The 24,099-nt window shown below is 40.3% G+C and overlaps 1 protein-coding gene across 2 annotated transcripts in view; it reads right to left on the bottom strand.

Annotated features, from left to right (window-relative positions):
• The window catches only part of ARHGAP25 (Rho GTPase activating protein 25), a 90,793-nt gene that overhangs the window by 49,557 nt on the left and 17,137 nt on the right, over positions 1 to 24,099 (bottom strand). For both annotated transcript variants that reach the window (XM_025353735.1, XM_025353737.1), the window contains exon 2: positions 1,643 to 1,842. In XM_025353735.1, the coding sequence (XP_025209520.1) occupies positions 1,643 to 1,842 (200 nt within the window). The remainder of the gene's footprint in view (positions 1 to 1,642; positions 1,843 to 24,099) is intronic.

Genomic DNA, 24,099 nt, shown 5'->3' with positions numbered 1-24,099 from the left:
GGCAAGAGCCCAGTCTGTGGTGGGATCCCTGTGATCCTCCTCCAGCCTCTACAGTGACAGACACTCAGAATTCAGAGCCCTTAAGTGGAGGAACTGGTTAACCGAGTCCTGCTGATGTGTAATGGATTCTCAAGCCTGCCCTTAAAGAAAACTGTCCTCTTCCAAAATGACCTTTTCACTTTGGTCCCATCCACCCCCAATATCTACACACTTCTTGTCCTCACCTTTCTCGGGATTTTGTTCTGACTCCAGAAGGTTCTAGAGTCAGTCTTCCCGAATAAGCTCCTTCTGGCCAAGCCCATACTTCCATCTCCACAGACATGAGTTCTAGGTGGGTGACCAGCTGTGCTGGATGTCCTGAGACATCCAGTTTGCACCTGGGATCCTGGGGTAATTGTTCAGGGCATCCTCTTTTATTCTCGCACACCACCATGGCCAGAAAAGCAATGAGGTTGGCCGAAGAGACCTAGGCCCAAGATTTAGGATTAAAGCCCATTCTCACAGCCTTATCCACTGCATCAGGAAATCCTGTTTGCTCTACTTTCAAAGTATATCCAGAAGCTGACCATTTTCCTCCAGCCCACAACTCCCACTGAGCCCCTAAACATCATAACCCCTTACCTAGATTACTTGAGTCTCCCCCCTGCTCTATTTTTGAGCACAGTAGCTAGAGCTGTCTTTTTACAACTTAAACCAAAAACTGTCACTCTCTGCTCAGAGCCCTGCAATGCCTCCCTGTGGCCCTCAGTGTGAATGCTCAGGTCCTTACAGTGGCTTGCAGTGCCCCAGCAGTCTGTGCCCCTGACCCCTGACTGCCCTCTTGCTTCTCAGACCTCATCCCCTCTGATTCCTACCTGCTAGTTCTGCTCCTACCACAGTGCCCTCCTTGCAATTCCCCATCCAGGCCAGACATGCTCCCTCTGGGGCCTTGGCACCAGCTGTTCTCTCTCTGCCTGTAACACTCTTTCCCCCAGAGATCTACCCAGCTTATTCCCTCTCCTCTGTAGTTTTGATCCCAGTGTCACCTGCTTCATGAGGTCATTTGACCATCCTTTTAAAAATTACATCTTCCCTTAACTATTGACACCTGCTAGCTCATCCTATTTTTTCCTCACAGAACTAATCTTTTTCCTAACAAATTACATACTTTTCTTATTTGTTATGCTTATGTGTCTTTTCCTCCATATTCTAAGTTGTGTGTGGTAGAGATTTTTATCTGTTTTGCTCATAGTTTATTTCAAGTACTTAGAACAGTGTCTGGCATATAATAAATGCTCAGTAAATACTTACTGAACAAACAAATCAATGAGTCCCACAATCGGTTTTCCTGAACCCAAATCCACTTTCTCTGAACCCTTGACTGAGTGTCACCACCATCACCGCCCTGTTGCCGGTCTTGACTTAGAGCCACGTGTAGGAAACTCCACAATGCCCATCCTGGGACTTCCTAGAGGACCACTCTGTCATCTTTGCAACTCAGTTTATGTATCTAGAAAATGGTATAAAGGAAAAAGCAATTTCCTTTCCAATGGGTGTGTCTGGTCCTATTAAGAAGGCCCCCGTGAGTTTAAATGCAATCCCAGCGGACTCCAGGCCCGCCTCCTCCATGCCTTATGAACGGGACAAACAGCCTGGCTGGTACCTGGGGCTTCGTGTCCTCTTCATCCTTGTAGTAGTAGAGCTGCTGTGCCCTCAGCACAAAGTACCTCTGCTGCCAGTTCTTCACGATGGACCTCTGCTTCTTCAGCCAGCCCATCTTGATGGGCCTCTCCAGCGGGTTGGGGGTGGACGATGGATGGAAGGCCGCCATCTGCTCGCCAGTCATCACACTCCTTGACCGAGCTATAGAGAGGAAAAGACAGGCCGACTGACTGAGGGACATGGGGCAGTGAGCAAAGAGTGGGCGCAGAGGAGGGAGGAACCCCAGAGGGGCTGAGAAGCGAGGGGGGCACGACAGCCAGGTCCAGTTCAGGGGTCCGGATCTGAGCCAGAGAAAGTTCCCCCTGAGCCAGAGAAGCAGCCGAGGGGCCAGCTCCCGGTCAGGGCCAGGCTAAGAACAAAACCCAGGCAGCGGCCAGTGGCCTGGTACACAGGCAGTCCGGCACCGCGGCGGGCCCCGTCATTCTGCAAAGCGAAAGGTTGGCTGGAGACTTCTGAAGAGGAAGTGGCCACAGCATCTGACAAAAGGTGCTTCCTTTTTCCTGCGTGGGAGTCAGTATCTGACAAGAGAGAGGAGAAAATAATGCCTCACTCTGAAGGCTCGGGGTGAGTCCCACGCAGCTGCAGAGGCCGCCGGAAGCTGCCCGGGCACTCTTCCACAGCGGCCGGCTAGAGGAGGGGCCACACGCCACAAGCTGTGCTAGCTCCCACCTCGCTGTCGAATGCAGGCCTCCTCCAGCGGACCCCACTCAAACCCCAGCCCCCGGCCACAGGGCCAGACTGCAGGGAGTTGGCACCTTCTGAATTCTCCTGCCCAGTGCCATTCTGTCCCCTGTCCACGGAGAGTATCCCAGCCCTTTATGCGGTACAAGCAGCTCGCTGCTGCTGCCTTCCCATTACCTTTACAGTTAGGTTGTCACTGCCAATAGAACTCAGAAGCAGGATTTGAAGCCAGAGCCCCTTGAACCTGCTGCATGGTATAATTGGCTTTTATTTTCACACAGGAAGTCTGCCTGTCATTTGATTAAGTGCAGCCTGTACCTCCACATCTTGTCTCCATGGTAACTCCCACCCAGGGCCACTCTCTCCTTTCCGTCCCTACCCAGCGCTCCATCGATCATCCTGGTCCCCATTCAACACTTCCTTCTGAGCCCCACCTTCCTTCTTTCCCAGCCAGTTCAACGATGCCCTTGTCTCCTTGGACTGTGCTGCCCTCCACACTTGCTAATACCCAGTGTCTGCACCCCTCTACTTCTGCCAAGTGTTGCTGGAGGAAGGCTCCATCTTCCAACCCCCTTTTTCAGGTTTTGTCCGTCCCTGGACCACTCACGACACAGCTAAACTAAGCCATCAACTCTACTCTCACCCCATTTCATTTCACCTGATTGGAGACTAGTTCTACCTTTCCTGACTTTTTTTTTTTTTTTTTTTTTTTTGACAAGGAGTCTCGCTCTGTGGCCCAGGCTGGAGTGCAGTGGCCCGATCTCAGCTCACTGCAAGCTCCGCCTACTGGGTTTACGCCATTCTCCTGCCTCAGCCTCCGGAGTAGCTGGGACTACAGGCGCCCGCCACCTCGCCCGGCTACTTTTTTGTACTTTTTAGTAGAGAAGGGGTTTCACCATGTTACCCAGGATGGTTAACTTTGACCTCGTGATCCGCCCGTCTCGGCCTCCCAAAGTGCTGGGATTACAGGCTTGAGCCACCGCGCCCGGCCCCTTTCCTGACTTTTTGACAGTGGATAGATTATGCTTCTCTGAGCCTCGGCTTCCTCACTTGCTAAATTAGGATAATAATACTTCCTAGTTTATGGAATTGTTGTAGAGATTAAACAAACATATGCAAACCACTTAGCACAGTCCCTGGTCAAAGGTAAGTATATGCTACTCTTACTATTTTTATCAACAGATGACTTTACTTCCTACTAAAAGGATGGGGGTCATCACTGAGAACTTCTTCAACTTCTCTCTTCACTTGAAAATGTCATTCCATCATCAAGCTTCCTCTCTTTCTTCTTTCCTATCTTTAATGCATTAAATTGCCAACACCTCCTCATTGATTTTGAAAAATATATTCAGCAGGTACATATGCTGGTTTGTTACATGAGTCCATTGCATAATGGTGGGGATTGGGTTTCTAGTGTACCCATCGCCCAAATATTGAACATTGTAACCAACAGGTAATTTTTCAGTCCTTACCTCCCTCCTGCCTTCCCCACTTTTGGAGTCCTCAGTGCCTATTATTCCCATCTTTATATCCGTGTATACCTATTGTTTAGCTCCCACTTATAAATAAGAACATGGGATATTTGATTTTCTGTTTCTGAGTTAGTTAGGATAAATAGCCTCCAGCTCCATCCATGTTGCTGCAAAGGACGGAATTTCATTCTTTCTGATTCCATTATTTCTATCTCTTTCTACGCCTGTGATTCTCAGTCTTTATAGTCATGGCATACTTTCAAACACCAGAGTTTTATATGGTATTACAGAGTCTTTCCGTAGCTATCTCCAATTGTGTCTAGAGTTATCACCCTATTTCCACATTTCGCCCTTCTGTCTAATATTGCTGTCTGAAGAGGACTCCACTGTAACTGGGCTCCCTTGACCCTCACAAGGGGTCTGAGTTCCCGTAATACACCCTTATACCTGTTTCCATCTGGCAGTCACTTCTTACCTCCCACCAGCGACCTGGTGAGGTCATACTAGGTTGTATCCCAGGTTGCAAGACGTATTTGATTCAGCATCCCATTGGACAGACATCGTCATAAGAGTGCTTATACTCAGATGTAGAAAAAGTAATTTGATATTTTGATGACAATTTGGTAGCTTGCTTACAAAGGATTTGCTTTATATCAGGGTGTCTTAGCAGCCCAGTTAAGAACTTTATCTGAGATCTTGCTCCTCAGTTACTTGCTATCTTCAAGGCCTTCTATCTGTAATTAAAGAGCAGCCACTGTGGGCTGATCACTTGCTCTAAGGCTGTGGAAATGATCCCAAGGGAACTACAGAAAGATTTTGGCAGAATACAATGTGGAGGAGGAAATTTGATGGACTGTATACAGCTCTGTATCTCTGTAAGTCAGAGACTGTACCTTGCAAGGACTCTTATCTGTCCTAGAAAGAGGGCAGACAGTAGGCAAAAATGAAAAAGGTAGTTTACACGCAAAACTTTTGGAGAAAATCAAAGAGTGATTTATTCCAGCAGATGCAGAGGCATTCTCCCCCACCTCAATAACCTCAGTGAAGTCCATCCCAGTGTGGCTTTTGTGATCATCCAACTGAAGCAACATCAGATATGAGAGGGAGGACCCCCCTCTAGCAGTGGCATATAAGGAACCTTTACTTGGCTTCTGGGGTGATGCTATCAAATGGAGCCAACTCAGGAGTGGGGGAAAACAGGGAGGTGCCACATGGTGGCTAGAAGGACTCAGGCCCCTTGGGCCACCCCCAGAGGCCCACAGACATCGTTAGGACCACAGTGGGGGTTAGGTGTAACTGAAAGTCTCCAACAGCATTGAAGAAGTGGGAGGGGGTTAGGAGAAGAAAAAAAGATACTACAGATTGGAGAGAATTCACTCAGCATAGAAGACATTAGTTGCTGGTATTTTGTTCATAGTTTTGTGAAATGTTTCATGCTTTGTTGTGGCAAAAACAGCTATAACAAAAACAAACAAACAAAAAACCCTCCTAGGAGCACGTGTGCATTGCAAGAATGACCTGGCAAAGGCAGGAATAAGTGCGAGGATCTTATGTTCCCTGACCTGGCCAAGAAAACCTTTGATGCCCTTGTGGCAGAAGGCAACCACCTTGTCTGCCTACATCTGATCAAGGCTCTGCCTGGTCATGTTTTATATCCATAAATGATACCACTCACTCTACATCCAACCAGTGTTTCTTCAGTGCCTGTTAACATCCCACCATACTTGATATAACTATGGGCAATGGGCCACCTGTTACAAGTTAGAGAGTGGGGATAGCTCAGTACAAACTTCCACACTGCTGGAATTAGGCCCAAACCCTAGGGGTAGGGAGAGAGCTGGGGTCTCAGATGAGCTAGGGATTAAGCAGGGGCACTTTCCATCCCATGTGCAGAGCCATTTCCCTCCTTAGCCCACAGTGTTGCTCACCAGCCAGGCCTAGCATGAGATGATTAAAATAACTGAGAAGAAAGTCTGGGGGCCTTGAGTTTGTCTTGGTTTTGATTAACTTTTCTTGTTAGGTTCTTTGAACAGTCTCTCTTCTTTGTGGGTGTGACTCGTTCCGGATAAAGTAAACAAAGAGATCTGTTACTATTAATGGAGCTGTTTCTCATAATGAAAATAATAACCATGATAAGCTTCACTTGTGAGCCAGTCATTGTACCCCAAGTGCACGTTCCCAGCCCTTCAGGAAGGAGGCCTGAACCAGGCTGAGGGTTGGAGAGGGGGCTGCAGGCAGACCAGGGCGGCAGGGGGGAAGGTGGGAAGGCAGTTGCTCAGTGTTTACTGAACACCCCGGGGCAAGTGAGAAATGAGGACCTCAATGAGGTTAGAAACCTCACCTTACTCTAGTAGAGAGAGGATGAGAAAGCCCCTAGCACTGCACTGTCTAGTATAGTAGCCACTAATCATGAGTGGCTGTGTACATTTAAATGAATTAAATAGGTTACATTAAGTTAAAATTGACTTTCTCTGTCATACTAACCATGTTTTAAGTACTTGGTAAGCCTGTGTGTTTTTTGGCTACAGTACTGGACACACAGATAGAGAATATTTCCATTATTACAGACAGTTCTGCCGGTCAGCACTTGCCAGAACCTGAGTGCTATCATTACAAAGCGTGGGGTGGAAATGGGCCATAAAGGTGAGGCAGCATTTTATCAAATAGAGAAATCAAGCTGGAAGGCCCAGAGAAGAAGATGCTTTAGGTGACAGAGTGAGGCATTCAACCTTGATTAGAGAGGTGGTAGGGAGCTATTTCATATTCCTGAGCAAGGGATGCCCATGATAAAATACAGTTGTATGACTGGACTGTTCGTGTTGAATTTTAGTCTGCAGGTGAGAGACAGTACTGGAAGGGAAAGAAGAGAAATAGAAGAAGTGCCACATGCCTAGGGATGTCGTTTCTGCAGTAGAAGTTAGCTGTTTTTTGCCCCAAGATGGGGCAAGGGAAAATTAAAGAAGGAAGTATGAACAGAGAAGTCAGCTGAGAAACGTTATCACTTCCTTTCTTCATCTTCTGCCACTGAACCCTCAAAATAATCTGCTCTCAATTCTGACTCAGTCTAGATTCTACTTTGGATGGCTGTAAATGTGTGGGCGAGGTGTGAATAGTTCTTTCAGAGCTGGGGAAACAATTTCAGGTATTTTCTCAGTATGTTGATATGAGCCATGCATTAGTTTGGGAACCATGTTTAAATGGATTTGAAAAAGGGAGTAGAATTTGCATGGCTTCCCCCAGCCCTCTCTTCTGAGCTGTAGACCCATCCATCCAGCTTCCTAACCCACCTCCGTGAGAATGTCAAGCTCATCATGCTTACCACCTCATCAAACTTACTACCTTTCCCCTTCTCACCTCTACCATTCCTCCTGCTAACACTGACACACACGCCCAAACCTGCTTTACCTCCGCTGGTCTCTCTGATGTACTTGAGTGACATTCTCCCAGCCAACCAATCAGCACAGAAGGCTGCCTGTTCCTTATATTCAACACAGACAGCATTGCTTATGACGTGAGCCTTCTAAAACAGAATTCTAATCATGTTACTTTCCTGCCTAAAAGCCTCTGATGACCCCCAACACCTCCCTCCTAAAAGATGAAGGCTAAACTACCATGGAGTTGGAGTCCTTCGTGGCTTTTTCTGCTGCATTTCCTGCTCTTTCTCCATACCCATCCTGCACTTCATCCAGGACAGCGTGCCATTCTCTCTGCTGGAATGTCCTCCCCCCCGCCCCCACCTACATACAATTTGACCTCTTGGAAAACTCTTACTTGTCCTTCAAGAATCCCTTCAGGCCCCACTTGCTGTGAGAAGCCTTCCCGGCCCTGCCAGACTTAGTTGCTCCCTGGCTCTGGACCCTTGTCACTGGGGACACATGTGCATCATAGCCTTCATCACCTTGCTTGGTACTTTTTTCTTTCCCTGTCTTCCCTCTCCACTCGCACTCTAAGAAGACAGGGGTACTGCCTTGATGTTTGGCCTTGCTCATCCTTGTATCCTGCACCTAGCGCAGTGCCTAACAGAGAGAAGGAAGGAGAAAGTAGCAGAAGTGCACAGGCTTCTACATACACAGCCTTGGGTAAGCCATAGTCTATCTCTGAGGGCCAGTTTCCTCCTCTGTTAAACTGTGATAATAACATGTATCTCGTGAGGTGATAAATCCATAGGGATTAGTAAGGATAAGTGGACAGGTCCCAACCAGTGCCTGCTTCTTAAAACATGGACATTAAATGAAAGCTATTATTATTAACATTATTATTATAGTATGGACTCAATTTTATTCTAAATGAGAGAAAAGAAATAAAATATTAAGGAAGGGAGGGATGAAAAGAGGGAGAGAGATTGAATAGAGGGAGATTAGCTGGACATTGCACAATATCCCAGATGCAAAGTCAGAAGCCTGGATTAGGATGGAAGAGGAAACAATATGAGAGGCTAATACCGAGAGGACTCAGCCACCTGCTGAACAAGGAGGAGCAGGAGACAAAGATATTTGTAAGGTTTGGGGTTTGAGTGGCTCAGGTAAGGCAGCTTTCCCCATTCATTCATTCAAGATTGCAGACTTGACATGCACCAGAACCATTTCGGGTCCTGAGGATATGACATCAATCAGACACGGCCCTGACGGATCTAGGAGACCCATTCATGGAGGCAAGGAAGGAAATCAGAGAACAAGGCCAGTTTGAACAGTCGGGTGAGTCCAGGTCTGGACATGATAAAGTGTGAGCGGGGACTGAGAGCTTCAAGCTTCCCAAGAGTTTTGGTTTTGATAAGTAAGGCTTATGAATTAAGAAAGAGATTAGGGGGAGAAAAGAGGTGCAAGTGAAAGCCAGGAGATTTGAGTGACATGAAAATCTCAGACCAGAAAAGTTATTTGCATAGATGTTCAGAAACCAAAGAAAAGATGGCATAGAGGAAACCAGCACAGAGGGAAGCATTTCTAACTTGAGGCTATGGGGATAAACCGAGATGCAAGACAGAAAAGGGTACTGTTTTCCTTGGGATTTTTAGTAAAATTCCACACCTCCTAGAAAAGCATCTGGCAGTTGAAGCATCTTGATAAATATTTGCTGAGTTGATAAAATAAATGTTTTAGAACGAAATGTGAGCCACCATGCAGGCATTTTGTATTTGCAAGAAATATTGGCCAATTTACCTATTGGTGGGATTTCTGGATATATTCACTGTACTTACTTGAGCAGAGTGGCTGATGGAAGATATAATCCCTGATCTAACAATGATGAATATCAATAGTTACTTATGTGTTGCGTACTTACCATGAGCCAGTCACAGTGCAAGCACTTTATACAGCTGTGTCATTTAATGCTCATGCTCCTTAGGGTAAGCACCATATTTTCACCCTCATTTTTCAGACAAGGAACCAAAGCTCGCAGAGGTGAAATGATCTGCTCCAGTTAACAACTAGAAATCTGATTTCAAAGCCCGAGATCCATACCTAAGCCACAGCCCAGAAAGGAGCATGTATTCTTGTGGTAAAGAGAGGCATCCACATTGGAGATGGAATCCATGTCTAGTAATTCACAGGGTTAAAGAACCCAAAGTGAAGTGGACAGGAGAGACCATGCCACCCTTCACTGAACTGGGAACAAAGCCACTGTTCCTAACCTATCATGTGAAGCAGCTGCCTCAGCCCCACCCATTTTGCCTGTAGATTGTGCACAATTTTGTGCTATTTCCGCCAGCGTATGCTCTGCAAGGCTCAGTTGGCCTTGAAAAAACAGTGACAGATAAATGGTACTGAAACCTCAAGCCCACCACTGAGGCTGTGCTGACACTCCAACAGGAAAATGGACATATTAGGTAATCCTACCAGCTGCTACTCAAGCTCATGTGAAGAGACCTAGGGATTCTGAGCAAGGCCCGGTGTGGCCGAAGCGTGGGAGGGAGAGAGACTGAGCTAAGCTACTGTGGGCTGGCAGTCAGGCCCACACCACAGCTGAGGAGGGAGCCTGCTGGGGAGCTCTCTGAAACAGCAGACCTGGCATCACTACCACCTGAAAATGATAAACAGATTCATACGTTCCTGCCCACACCCTGCACACATACACACATGCAAAGCCCCTACCACATTCACACACACACACATGCAGACCCCCCACCTATCCTGTTGTCAGACTGTGGGATGATGGCCCTCAGTTTCCATCCAGAAGGAAATTAGGATGTTTGACTTCAGAAACTTCAGGCTCATTTTCTGTATCCCTTTTCTGTCTTCAAAGCCAATGGCCCCCCATCGAAAAGCACCCATCATTCTTTTGAGTTTCATTGTTAATTTTAGTATGAAAAGCATTGCCCCTTCAAAAGGCATCTTAATGTGAGACTGATAACAGCAAAGGAGCCTTCTCTCTGTACCCTGAAATTAAATCACACGGGTATTCCCAGGGCACTCACCCTTGAGACAAATTTGTATAACCTAATTCATAGAAATATCTAAAAGTCATTCCCTAAATGCCTGCCTCAATACTCTGGAATTGGGCAGATTTAATTTTCCCATGTTCTATGGATTCTAGAAATGCCCTTTATTGTTTGACAAGTGACTATGTCAACCTAAAGGAAAAAATTCTGCTTTGGAAAGTGGCTTGGCACCAATAGCTATGTCTTCTGCAGGAAGAGGTAAAAAATGCTGTCTTGGTAGCAATATGAGACAGAGAGAGGGACATTATCTTTGTGTGTGTGAGAGAGAGAGAAAGAGAGAGGGAGAGAGAATGACAGAGAGTGAGAACGAGAAAGAGAGAAAGAAAGAGAGAGGGAGAGAGGAAAGAGAATGACAGAGAGTGAGAGAAAGGGACAGAGAGAGGAGTACTGGCTTTCTGTTTCTTCTTTCTCATCAGCAGCTCTGGAAACCTGAGCCAGGAACAAATATTGCAAGGTTTTTCTGCACTCCAGCAAATTTGTTTGACCTAGGATGCCTCTCCAGGGCCACCCCTCCAGTGTTCATGTTTTGTGGCTTTCATGTTTCTTAGGAATTTAGAGTGCAGTTGCCTCTTGTGGGTCTGCGTGTCTCCATCAGTTGCAACACCTTACCCGGCCCTCTCTGCCTATCTCTGCATAACAGGAAGCCACGTGTAAAAACAAGAAGCTTGCGGAATCATGAACGTTTCCTACTGAACACTGCCCCAGAGCTGCCTCTTCCTCAGCACAAGGCAAAGTGGAGATTTGGCAATCAGAGGGCAGATTTCTCTGGGGTGACACTGTAGCTGCTTAACTGCATATGCAAGCTACCTGCTTTCCCAGGCATGAGTGTAAAGGAAGAACAATTCTCATCAGGTAAGATTGCAGGATAATTAGTGCAGTAAGCTCTGCCCAGCACCCTGCTGGTGTGTTAAATTAGGAATAGCAATCGAAGTACGGACCCCTCCATTGTCAAAGCTAGTCATTTATTTTAGGTAAGAGGTTTTGGTTCACTGGTCACTAGCATTCATAAATAAATAACTGCGTTAGGATGCTTGAAATATTTGTATTGCATAAGCATGGATGAATTACACGGCCTGAGTAATTCACAGGAAGGACCCTTCCAGGACAATGCTCAAGTACTGGCAACTACCATCAAGCACTGGCCCTCGAGGAGGCCACAAGCCCTTACATCCTAACAGGAGTCACTCCAGTCAGTTTCTGGGGCCTCTACAGCTCTTAGGGAACAGTGATTTTAAACTTTAACTCTACTGAGAGTTAAAAGTGATCAATGAACAATACTAGCAGTGGGGTGGGCCCAGGAAACAAGCCATAATGTGTTTCTCCTATTCTACAACCTGATAAAAAGATTCCATTAAAAACGGAGACAATTTGATCATGGATAGAGGATAGATGATATCAACGAATTATTGATTAGTTTTGTTAGGCGTGATCAGGACAATGTGGTTAGAAAATAAAATTTCCATATTTTTTAAGGATGCATACTTAAGCATGGGGAAAATGTGTCTAGGATTCGTTTTAAAATATCTTAGCATAAAAGGGAATAAAAGAAAAAGAAAAGGATAGATAAAACAATGTGACAAAATCTTGTGTTGCATTTCAATAGTGGTTCTCCATGGGGGTTCATTATATTTGCTCTGTTGATGTTTGGAATGTTGATATAATAAATGGCTTTTTTCAAGATTCTATTAGGCTTAAAAATAAATTCACTAGGCTTGTTTTTTTTTTTGTTTTTTTTTTTTTGTTTTTTTTTTTTTACACGTCAACTATTGCTCTAAACTTCAACTTGTCCATTTTCCAAGGTCTGCATTTCAGACCTGTTACTCCTCAGAGCACAGCAGAATGACACTGCACAGATGTTACACCACTCACATACACATTCCCTCCCAGACAGATCCGCCTCCATCCCCCTGCACTGTCACTTTATCAGCTGATGAATGGGAAGAACCGAGGGACTTACTGAGGCAGCCAGTATGGATAGTATGTCCTGTAAAGTCAGCTATTACCCCAACACTTACTGGCAGAGAGGGAGAAAGGGCAGTAGAAACCCGAGGCAGCCCGAGGGTGGTCTGCAAGGGAACTTAGGAAGGAATGACCACCTAGAATTCTAGGTGACCTCATGGCAAGAGCTTCCATTTCCAAATTTCCATTAAAATGACAAAGGGACTAGTTCAGTAATAATAAGGGGAAATCTAAAATGAAAGTAAAAGTAAAGAAGGATGCTATCTGCATGTCATTTTGGGGGAAGAGGGGTTTCTGCAAGATGTAGGATAGGCAAGGCTGAACTGAAGTCAGCTGTTGGTCCCACAACTCAATGCATATGGAACAGCCTGCCCCAGAGGCTGTGGAAGGGGCCCAAGAAAAACCTGCACTAACAACGCCTGGAGAGGAACAGCAGCAGCATGGAAGCAGGGAACAGAGGGAGACCTGAGAGCTACTTCCAAGTGTGCACAGAGACCTGGCTGGGGCATGTTATTTCCAGTTTACCCTGGGTGCCCAAAGTCAGGCCAGACAAAAAGTAACAGCTCTGTCCTGTTGGCTCCTCAACCAGGTCACAATATCAATGAGAACAGAGGGTGCCTTTCCAACTAACCTGGAGCTACACAAGAAGAAAAACAAGAAGAAAATGAACTTTTCCTTCAACAGAGAGGGGAGCTTTTTTAACCCCTTAACTAGATGCATCTTAAAAAGTTACACATAAGCTTGCCATAGCACCCAGCAATTCCACTGCTGGGAATCTATTCAGGGGATGTGAAGGCACATGTCCATAACAGTTTTTGTATGTGAATGTTTCCAGCAGTATTATAGATGATGGTCAGAACTGAAAACAATCCAGAAGCCATCAACAGGTAACTGGATAAACAAAATGTGGGAAAGCCAAATAAAGCACTACTACTCAGCAACACCAAGGAGCAAAGGACTGATTCATGCCGCACAATGAACCTCGAAAACACTCAGCTAAGTGAAAGAACCCAAATGCAACAGACAACAAATTATATGAGTCCACGCATAAGAAATATCCAGAAAAGGCAATTCTATAGAGTCAGTGGTTGCCAGGACTGAAGGTGAGAGCAGGGATTGATTGCAAAACAGCTGGAGAGAACATTTTGGGGTAATAAAAATGTCCTAAAACTGGATTGTGATAATGATCACACAACTTTATAAATTTACTAAAAATCATTGAATCATACACTTACAATGAAGGAATTTTATGGCATATAAATTATACCTCAATAAAGTTTTTAAAAGAAAGATTAGAAACTAAATAATATATATAACTGCCATACACACAAAAAAACCACCATGGAAACAGTGACGAGTAGAACAGTCTCTGCAGAGAAAAAATGAGAATAATTTTCTACACCTTTTATGCAGTGAAACATGCCAGAAACATGCCAGTTAGAGATTTTTGCCTGTTTTGCCACTCAAATGTCTAGAATATTCCAGGAATGCAAGAATACCTCAATATTTAAAAAACTAATAAATGGTTCAGCCCATCAATAATTTAAAAAGTTGTATGTTTTCAAAGATTATGAACTTGCTTTTGATAAATTCAACATTAGTTTATATTAAATGTTAGCTATAAAGAACAAAAGATCACATTCTTAGGTGTTAAAGAGTATTTCAAACCAAAAAAAGGGGAGGGGAGAATTGAAGGAATGCTCTATACTGCTGAAAATTCAACTACAGAAAATTGGAAGAATTAAACATTTTTAGGATTCAGGTCAAATATTTGCTTGGTGTTTTAACTGTATATGGAAAAATGATGAAATACAAAGGAGAATCTTCAAAGAAACAGAAAATGACACAGCAGAACATTTCTGATGCTTCTACTGTGTCATATAATTAAGAGCTGTGAAGTTTATGAAAATTTTCACTGCTGTGACACTTTGCAATTTTGTTAAAGATGTTTTAGAGTTTGATAAAGAAAGCATTCTAAAATTCATGAAAGATGAAAAAATACAAAACAACCAACATCACTGTCTTGGTTACAGCTAGTGACTCGTGAAAAAGTATCGAGATTTTACTTTTTCATAAAATTGTATTATTTACCAGCATTTCTATCAACTTTGGGCTACACTTCATGGTACTTGAGTAAGGCTTTGCAGAATGCAGTATTTTCCCCGTGATTCAGCCACTGACATCTGGCAGTTCTGTTTCCTCTTCAAAGCTGTCAAACATTATCAGCTGCCTGAAAAATGCTTTAGGGGGTTTCCCTTTTATCACCCAAGGTCCTCACAAAAATGTCAGGACTTATTTTGTATGTATCTGTGAGCAACTGTAGTGTTTCTGTCTGACCTGGGCTTTCTTGGCCCACACACTAGCCTCTGTTTGACATTTCTTTTTGGCTGGCCACTCCTTCACAGTTCTTATGGAAGAATTAGAAGAATACCACTTTTGTTTCTTTTTGCTTTCTCTGTTTGGTTTTAGCCAATAGTCACTGAAGGATCAACTAAGCTTTTGTGCAGAGGTTAAAGAAGCAGGGTCCAGAGATGCACAAACAGGAGGTAAAAGAAGGAGAACCATGAGGGGGTGACTCAACAGGCTAACACCAGGACCCCAGGATGCAGTCCCAATTCCAAATCCCTCTGGCTTAGCACATCTAATAGCATACGAGATCTTTTGAAGGTGAAAACTGAGTTGTAATATTTGACTTGGGCTATTTTTCTCCAATTATAACTTGTGCGATTTGATTTATTTTTTCCCAATTATTGTTATTGCAGTAAAACACACATAAAATTTACTATCTTAACTATTTTTGAGTGTATAGTTCAGTAGTATTAAGTAGATTCACATTATTGCGCAACCATCACCATCCATTTTCAGAACTCTTTTCATCTTGAAAAACTGAAATTCTGTACCCATTAAAGAGTTAACTCCCTTTTCCTTCTTCCCCTATCCCCTGGTAACCACCATTCTATTTTCTGTCTCTAAGAATTTGTCTACTCTAAGCACCCCATGTAAGTGGAATTATACAGTATTTGTCTTTTTTGAAGCGGCTTATTTCACTTAGCATAATGTCCTCAAGATTCATCCATGTTATAGCATGTTGCAGAATGTCCTTCCTTTTTAAGGCTGAATAATATTCTATTGAATGTATATACAATAGACATTTTGTTTGTCGATTCATTTGTCAATGGACACCTAGATTGCCTCCATGTTTTAGTTATTACAGATGATACTGCTATGAACGTGATGTACAAATATCTCTTCAAGACTCTGTTTTCAATTCTTTGAGTATATATTTAGATGTGGAATTGTGGGATCAGGTAGTTATTCTATTTTTAATTTTTTGAGGAACTGCTACACTGTTTTCCGTAGTAGCTGTAACATTTAACATTTCCACCAACAGTGCAAAAGGGTTTCGATATCTCCACATCCTTACCAACATTTGTTATCTTTCAGTTTTTTAATAGCAGCCATCATAATGGGTGTGAGTTGCTGTCTCACTGTAGTTTGGGTTGCATTTCCCTAATGATTACTAATATTGATAGCATTATTTCATTTATTGTCCATTTGCATATCTTCTTTGGAGAAAGGTCTATTCGAGTCCTTTGCCCATTTTTTAACTGAGTTTTTTTGTGAGGTTTTTTTTTTTTTGTAGAGTTTAGGAACTCCTTATATATTCTGGATATTAATTCCTTGTTAGATATATGATTTGCAAATATTTTCTCCTACTCTGTTGATTTTTTACTCTGTTTGTAGTATCTTTTGATACATAATTTTTAAAATTTTCAGAAGTCTAATTTGACTATTTTTTCTTCTGTTACCTGTGCCTTTGGTGTTGAAGCCAAGAAATAATTGCCAAATTCAATGTTGTGAAGTTTTTGCCCTATGTCTTCTTCTAAGAGTTTTACAGTTTTGGGTCTTGAATTTAGTTCATGGGTCCACTTTGAGTTAATTTTTGTATATGGTATGAGTTAAAGGCCTAATTTTATTATTTTGCATGTGGATATCCAGTTTTCCTAGCACCATTTTTGAAAAGATAATATTTTCCCCATTAAATTATCTTGGCACCCTTGTTGAAAATTATTTGACTATACACATATATGTGAGGGTTTATTTCTAGACACTCTATTCTATTCCATTCATCTGTTTCTGTCTTTATGCCATTACTACACTGTTTTGGTTTACTCTAAATTTTATAAGTAATCATATAACTTTTGAAATCAGGAAATGTGAGTTATCCAGCAATGTTCTTTTTCAAAATTTTTTTGCTATTCAGGATTCCTTGAGATTCCATATGAACTTTAGGATGAGTTTTTCTATTTCTACCAAAAAAAGTCATGGGGTTTTGATAGGAATTGCATTAAATCTGTAGGTTGGTTTGGATACTATTAAGTCTTCCAACCTAGGGAGCCTGGGATGTCTTCCCATTATTCTATTCTTCTTTAATTTCTTTCAGAAATGTTTTGTAGTTTTTGCAGTTTTGTAGTGCAAGTATTTCACCTCCTGGTTAAGTTAATTCCTAATTAATTTATTCTTTTTGATGGTATTGTAAATGAAACTGTTCTCTTAATTTTCTTTTCAGATTGATCACTGTTAGTATATAGAAGTGCAACTGATTTTTGAGCTTTGACTTTGTATCCTGCTACTTTGCTGGGTTTATTAGTTCTAACAGCTTTTTGGTCGAATCCTTAGGATTTTCTACATATAAGATTACATTATCTCTAAACAGAGGTAAGTGTACTTTTTCATTTCTAATGTGGATGCTTTTTATTTCTCTCCCTTACCTAGTTGCTCTGTCTAGGGCTTCAAGTATTACATTGCATAGAAGTTGCAAAAGTGGGCATCCTTGCCCTGTTCCTGATCTCAGAGTAAAAGCTTCGACTCTTTCAACATTGAGTATGATGTTCACTGTGGGTTATTTAAATATGACTTTTATTATATTGAGGTAGAGTCCTTCTATTCTTGGTTTATTGAGCATTTTTATCATGAAAGAATGTTGAATCTTGTCAAACACATGACTATCATTCGAGATGATCATATGTTTTTCCCCTTCATTCTGTTAATGAGATGTATTAATGAAATTGATTGATTTTTCTATGTTCTCCCTTGCATTCCAAGAATAAATCCCATTTGGTCTTGATGTATAATCTTTAAACGTGCAGTTGCAGTCAGTTTTCTATTGTAGCATTTTGTGGAGGATTTTTGCATCAATGTTATAAGGGATATTGGTCTGCAGTTTTCTTGTAACATTGTCTGGCTTTAATATCACGGTAATGTAGAATGAGTTAGGAAGTTTCCCCTGTTTTTCAATTATTTTGAAAAGTTTCAAAGAGACTGGTGTTAGTTCTTCTTTAGAAATGTTGTTGTCTGGCTTTAATATCAAGGTAATGTAGAATGAGTTAGGAAGTTTCCCGTGTGTTTCAATTCTTTTGAGAAGTTTCAAAGAGACTGGTATTAGTTCTTCTTTAGATGTTTGGTGGAACACACTGGTGAAGACATCAGGTCTTTACTTCATTAGGAGATTTTTTATTATTGACTAAATTGCCATGGTTAGAGGTATATTCAAATTTTATTCTTTTCTAAACGAAAACTATTATTTTACTTTAGGCTTGATAGGTTTTGACTTTCTAAGAATTTTTCCATTGAATCTAGGTTATCAAACTTGTTGGTGTACAATTGCTTATAGTACTTTTATAATTCTTTTTATTTCTGTAGAATAGGTGGCAATACCCTCATTTTCATTTCTGAATTTAGTAATTTGAATCTTCTTTTTTTTTTCATTATCTATCTACCTAAAGCTTTGTAAATTTTGTTGACTTTTTTGAAGAGGCAAGTTTTGATTTTGTTAACTTTCTCTATTATTTTTTTATTCTACATTTCATTTATCTCTGTTCTGATCTTTATTATTTCCTTCCTTCTGCTAGCTCTGGGTTAGTTTTTCCTGTCTTTTTCTAGTTTCTTAAATTATGAAGTTCATTGTTGATTTGGGATCTTTCTTCTTTTTAATGTAAGTATTTAAATCTATCAATTTCCCTCTTACTCCTGCTTTCTCTGTTTTCCATAGTTTTGACATGTAGTGTTTTTTTTTTATTCACCTCTAAGTATTTTCTAACCATCCTTGTGATTTCTTCCTTGATCTATTGTTTAATAGTGTATTGTTTAACTTCCACAATTTTGAGAATTTTCTAGTTCTCCTTCTCTTACTAATTTCTAACTTTATCCCATTGTGGCTGCAGAAGATACTCTGTATGATACCTACCTTTTAAAATCTATTGAGACTTAAACTGTGTCCTAATATATGGTCTATCCTAGAAAATATTCATGTGCACTTGACAAGAATGTGTATTTTGTTGGTGGATGGAGTGTTCTGTATACGTCTCTTAAATCTAGTTGGTTTATTGTGTTGTTCAAGTCCTCTATTTCTTCACTTATCTTCTGTCTGGTTGTTCTATTCATCACTGGAGTGGAGTGTTGATGTCTCCAACATTATTATAGAACTGTCAATTTCTCCCTTCAATTTTATCAATGCGTGCTTTATATATTTTTATGGTCTGTTATCAGATGTGTAAATGTTTATTATTGTTATATCTTCCCACTGTACTGAGCAATCTATGAATGTATAATGTTTTTCTTTGTTTCTTGTAGCATTTTTTAAATTTAAAATTCATTTTGTTTGATATTAGTATAGTCACTCATTCTCTTTTGGTTACTATTTGCATGAAATATCCTTTTCTATCTTCACTTTCAATCTATTTGTATCTTTGGATCTAAAGTGAGTCTCTTGTAGACAGCATATAGTTGGGCTGTTTTCTTATCCATTCTGCCAGTCTTTGTCTTTTTAATGGTGAGCTTAGTCTAAATTACATTTAATGTAATTACTGACAAAGAGCAACTTACTTCTGTAATTTTCTATTTATTTTCTACATACCTTGCAGCTTTTTTTGGCCTCCATTCCCTGCATTACTATCTTCTTTTGTCTTAGTTGATTTTTTTGTAGTGAAAGCTTTAACTTTCTTCCTTCGTGTGTGTGTTCGTATATATTATTTAGCTATTTTCTTTTGTTTACAATTGGGATTACATTTAATATCCTAAAGTGATGATATTCTACTTTAAATTTATATAAACTTAACTTTAATAACATACAAATACTCTGCTCCTTTAACATCTCTGCACCCCACACCTTTAAGTTGTAAATGTCTCAAAATTACACCTTTATACACTAATAATTTTTCATGTCTCCACAATTGTATAGTAAACGAAATGTGAAATTACAAACCAGACTGACAATAATGCTAGCTTCTAGACTAATAATTGTTTTTAAAATGATTTGACCCTTAAATCATGCAGAAAACCAAAGGTGGAGTTAAATACCATCATTATAGTAATTCTGACTTTTATAATTGTAGATGTATTTACCTTTGCTGAGATGTTTTTTTTTTTCCTTCATATGGCATCAATTTGTTGTTTAGTGCCCTTGTGTATCAACCTGCAGGAAGGACTCCCTTTAGCATTTACTGCAAAGACAGGTAAAAACTCCTTCAGCTTCTGTTTATCTGAGAATGTCTTAATTTCTCCCTCACTTTTGGAGAATATTTTTTCTGGGTATAAAATTTCTAGTTGAAAGCCAAAAAAATAGCACTTTAAGTATATCAGATCACTACCTTCTGGCCTTCAAAGTTTCTGATGATAAATTTGCTCATAATCTTATTGAAAATCCCTTGTATGAGACAAATCAGCTTTCCTTCACTGCTTTCAAAATTCCCTCTTTGTCTTTGACTTTTGATAGTTTGATTATAATGTGTCTCGATGTGGGTCTCTTTGAGTTCATCAGCTGTCATTGAACTTCTTGGATGTTTATATTCATGTCTTTCATCAAATTTGGGAAGTTTTCCATCATTATTTCTTCAAATATTCTCTTTTTGGTTTCTTTCTTATATTTTTTATCTCTTTTTTGATATTTTCATTTAATGCATACATCATTTTCTTGACTTTCTCCATATTTTCCTTCAGTTTTTTAAGCATCTTTAAGATTTTTTAAAAAGTCTTTGTCTAGTAGATGTGCCACCAGGTCTTTGTCAGGAACAGTTTCTGTTGGTCTTTGTTTTTTTCCCTTGAGAGGGCCATACTTTTTGGTTTCTTTTTATGCCTCATAATTTTTTGCTAAAAACTGGATATCTGAATCTAATGATATGGTAACTCTGGAAATCAGATTGTCTCCCTTCCTCAAGTATTTGCTGGATTTTGTTTGTTTGTTGTAATTGTTGTAGATTGCCAAGGATCAGCCCGAGCTGCAAACTTGGAGTCTTCTTAGGTCTTTTCTGAGCCTGCACCTTCCCCTGGGCAAGTACAATGTCTTTCCAACTTACCCCATATATGTGGTTGCTTTTGAATATCTTAGTCTTCAATGTCTGGTTCCCAAAAAGGGAAAAGGAGAAAAATGAAGGAGACATGGGAAAAGGCACATGTTCTTTAAATCCCCTGGAAGTTACCATGTGTTGCCATTTCTTTGTCTGTACCTCTGTTATCAGAGGCAGGAATCAGTGATCACAACATAGATCCCTGTTATTAGTAGGACAGGGTTCATTTTTCCCATTCTGGCTCCTGCATGTTGAGCACAAGCTGCTACTGGAATGTATGCACATCTGGAAAGCCTGCCACAAGGCTGGGGTAGATGATGTGTAGCCACTATTGTGTTAAGAGCTGAAACTCACTGAAATTAAGTACAACTCACTGTCCAAGCCTCTTTCTGGAAGCTGCCAGTTTTGATTAGACACCAGGGTTCCAAAATAGATACATCAGACAGACTTGGAAAGAGTAATTGTTGTCTAGGTAGGGGGACAGATTCAGCCATCTTCACATAATTCTCTATGGGCTATGTTTTAAGGGTATAATTTCATTAAATTTAATGCATATACCAAATAGTGATTCATCAAACATAAAATAACATGTTTTATAATAAGCTGGTTTAGGGCACATTAAGAAAAGAAATAGTAAATATCTTAATGTATAATTGTAGAAACTAAAGAAAGAGAGTTGCTCTGTGTGCTCAAGAATGAAATCAAATTTTTCCTCTTTCAACTTTTTAACTCAACCATTACCCCCACTCCTCTTTCTTGGCATTTTCTTATTGTATCAACTGTGAAACGAGCCTACTTAAAATCAGACCCAAGAGAGGTAGGTAGAAGTTTTACTCAGACTCAAGAAAAAGCATGCAAAAATTTCTGTTCCTTTTAATATATGAAAAGAGGTTTCAAAATACAAATAGATAAATGTAGCTAATTAATTGACTTTAACATTAAATTCAACTAATACATAGCATTTACTATGTTATACCTGGAATTGATGGATTGGCGGGGGGTGTTTTCAGAATGCCATTTTGAAATAACTTGCATAATTTTGAAAAAGAGAATTCAGTATGATACATTTTTTTTTTTGGAGTGTTCTGCCATAAAAATAGCACTGGTCATTACAATCTTCCAGCACTTTTCTCTGAGTGATAAAAGATATTTTGGAAAATGTGGCTTTTATGATCTTTGGGAGGAGGCCTGGAAAAGGAGGGTTGAGAGTTCAGAGTAACACAGGAAATCTGTGTTTATAATGCTTAAGTGTGTGGGTGTGTTCCTGTGGGCAGTGCTGGAGAGAAAAAATAAAAGAAAACGCATGCAAACCATTGCAGGCAGGAGTTGAACAAAAGACTCAAAGAGTCTGTAATATTTATGAAATGTATTCAATATTTATAGAATATACTGGATTGAGATTATCAAAAACAACTCTTGACACCAAAAGCACAATCCATAAAAGAAAAATGTGATATTTGATTTCATCAAAAGTAAAACTAAGATAATGAAAAGCAAGCCCTAAGAGAGTGAAAAGCAAGCCACAGGTTGGGAGAAAATATTTGCAGATCATGTGTCTGAAAAGGGACAAAACTCAACAATAAGAAAAAAAGAAAATTTTTTAATGAGCAAAATATTTGATCTGAGACTTTACCAAGTGAGATGATGCCAAACAGCATTAGTCATTAAGAAAATGTAAATTGAAATCACAATGAGATACTACTACAAATATATTAGAATAATTAACATAAATTTTTAAAAAACTAACAATATCAAGGATCAGTGAGAATTAGAAACAGCTGAAATTTCTGTAAGTGGCCAGTAGGAACAAAAAATGACACAGCCCCTTTGGGAAACAATTTGGTAGCTTCTCATAAAGTTAAATATATACCTATCATATGATCCAGCAGTAGCACTCCTCAATATTTACCCAAAAGAGATAAAACATTATGTTCACACAAACTTATAAGCAAATATTTACAGCAGTTTATTCATAATGTCTAAAAATTAGAGACAATCCCAATATCTTTCAAGTGATGAATAGATACAATCATACAATAGAATACCACTGAAAAATAAAAAGGACAAAACTATCTATACAAGTAATAATATGGATGAATCTCAAATGCATTATGTTGAATAAAAGCAACTAGGTTTCAAAAAACACACAATATAGTTTCATTTATATGACATTTCGAAAAAAGCAAAAGCATGGAAATAACAGATGAGTGGCTGTCCAAGGTTTGGAATGGGTGAGAGGGCTGATTAGAAATAGATGGGAGGAGGAAATTTTTTATAGTGATGGAACTCTTGATTGTGGTGGTTGTTACCTGGCTGTATGTATTTAACAAAACCCATCTAATTGCAGATCAAAATGAATACATTTTACTGGATGACAATTTAGAAACATTGTTTTCATTTGCTCACATTTGTTGCACATTTGTTACACAGAGCTGACATTCTCACCTCCTCCTGACCTTCAAATGTTTCCACAGATAAGGCAAGTTCTGAATGAAAAAAATAAAGTGATGTTTACTATTCTATAGTGACTTGTTGAGGTAAGTAACCTGAAAAAACATGGGAATGTGGGAAAGACTACATTCAAGAGCAACATCAAGCTAAATCTACCCCAGCGATCAGGGAGTAACATTTCAGAGTGGGCTGATAGCACCCCTTCATTTAGCTTGCTCTTTTCGCAGGTGCTAGGGAAAGCCATGCGATGCCAACAAGCCCACACTGCTTCAACTTCCTGCGAAGAAAGCACTACCATGATCCCCACCCACATTATTTATTTTGGTGTCCTGAACAAATAAGAAAATGTAGCCAGTAGTGTTTTCCTTCCATAATTCAAGTAGCACTGGGTTTTGATAGAAAGGAAAGCAAGATGCTGGGCAAGTTGGTGTGGTTAGAGACCCTGCACAGGAGCTCTCTTGTGGAAAGTAGCAGAAAGTCCACTAATGTTCAGGAGCTCTGGGATCTAGTCTTGATTCTGCCATACAGTAACTTGCTGTGCTACTATATGAGCATTTCACATGATTTCTCTAGGTCTTTATTTTCCCATTGTCTTAGTTAATATCTTGGTTGCAAGAAACAGATACCAAGTCAAGTTGGTTTAACCTAGATACAGATAAATAGAAAGATAGATAGCTAATAGTTCTCAACTGGGCGGTGGTTTTATCACCTACCCATCCACCCCAAGTGGACATTTGGCTATGTCTGGAGGTATTTTTGATTTTCATGTCTGGGAGGATTGATACTATCATCAGTTGGGCAAAGTCCAGGGACTATCCTACAATGCATAGGATGGCCCCCAACAATAAAGAATTATCTGGATCAAAATAGTGATGAGGTTGGGAAACCCTGATATCTATGTATGTATATATGTATGTATGTATGTATGTATGTATGTATGTATGTATGTATCTCTCTCTCTTTGTATATATACTATGTATATAATATTTATGTGTCTGTAATTTTTAAAGCATAGTATATTATTTCACAAAATCTAGGGAAATTTGGGGGGTTGGAA

This window comes from Theropithecus gelada, chromosome 13 (genome assembly GCF_003255815.1).
Source record: "Theropithecus gelada isolate Dixy chromosome 13, Tgel_1.0, whole genome shotgun sequence".
NCBI classification, from domain to species: domain Eukaryota; kingdom Metazoa; phylum Chordata; class Mammalia; order Primates; family Cercopithecidae; genus Theropithecus; species Theropithecus gelada.
The sequence above is the reverse complement of the archived record's forward strand: the minus strand, read 5'-3'. Positions and strand labels throughout refer to the sequence as shown.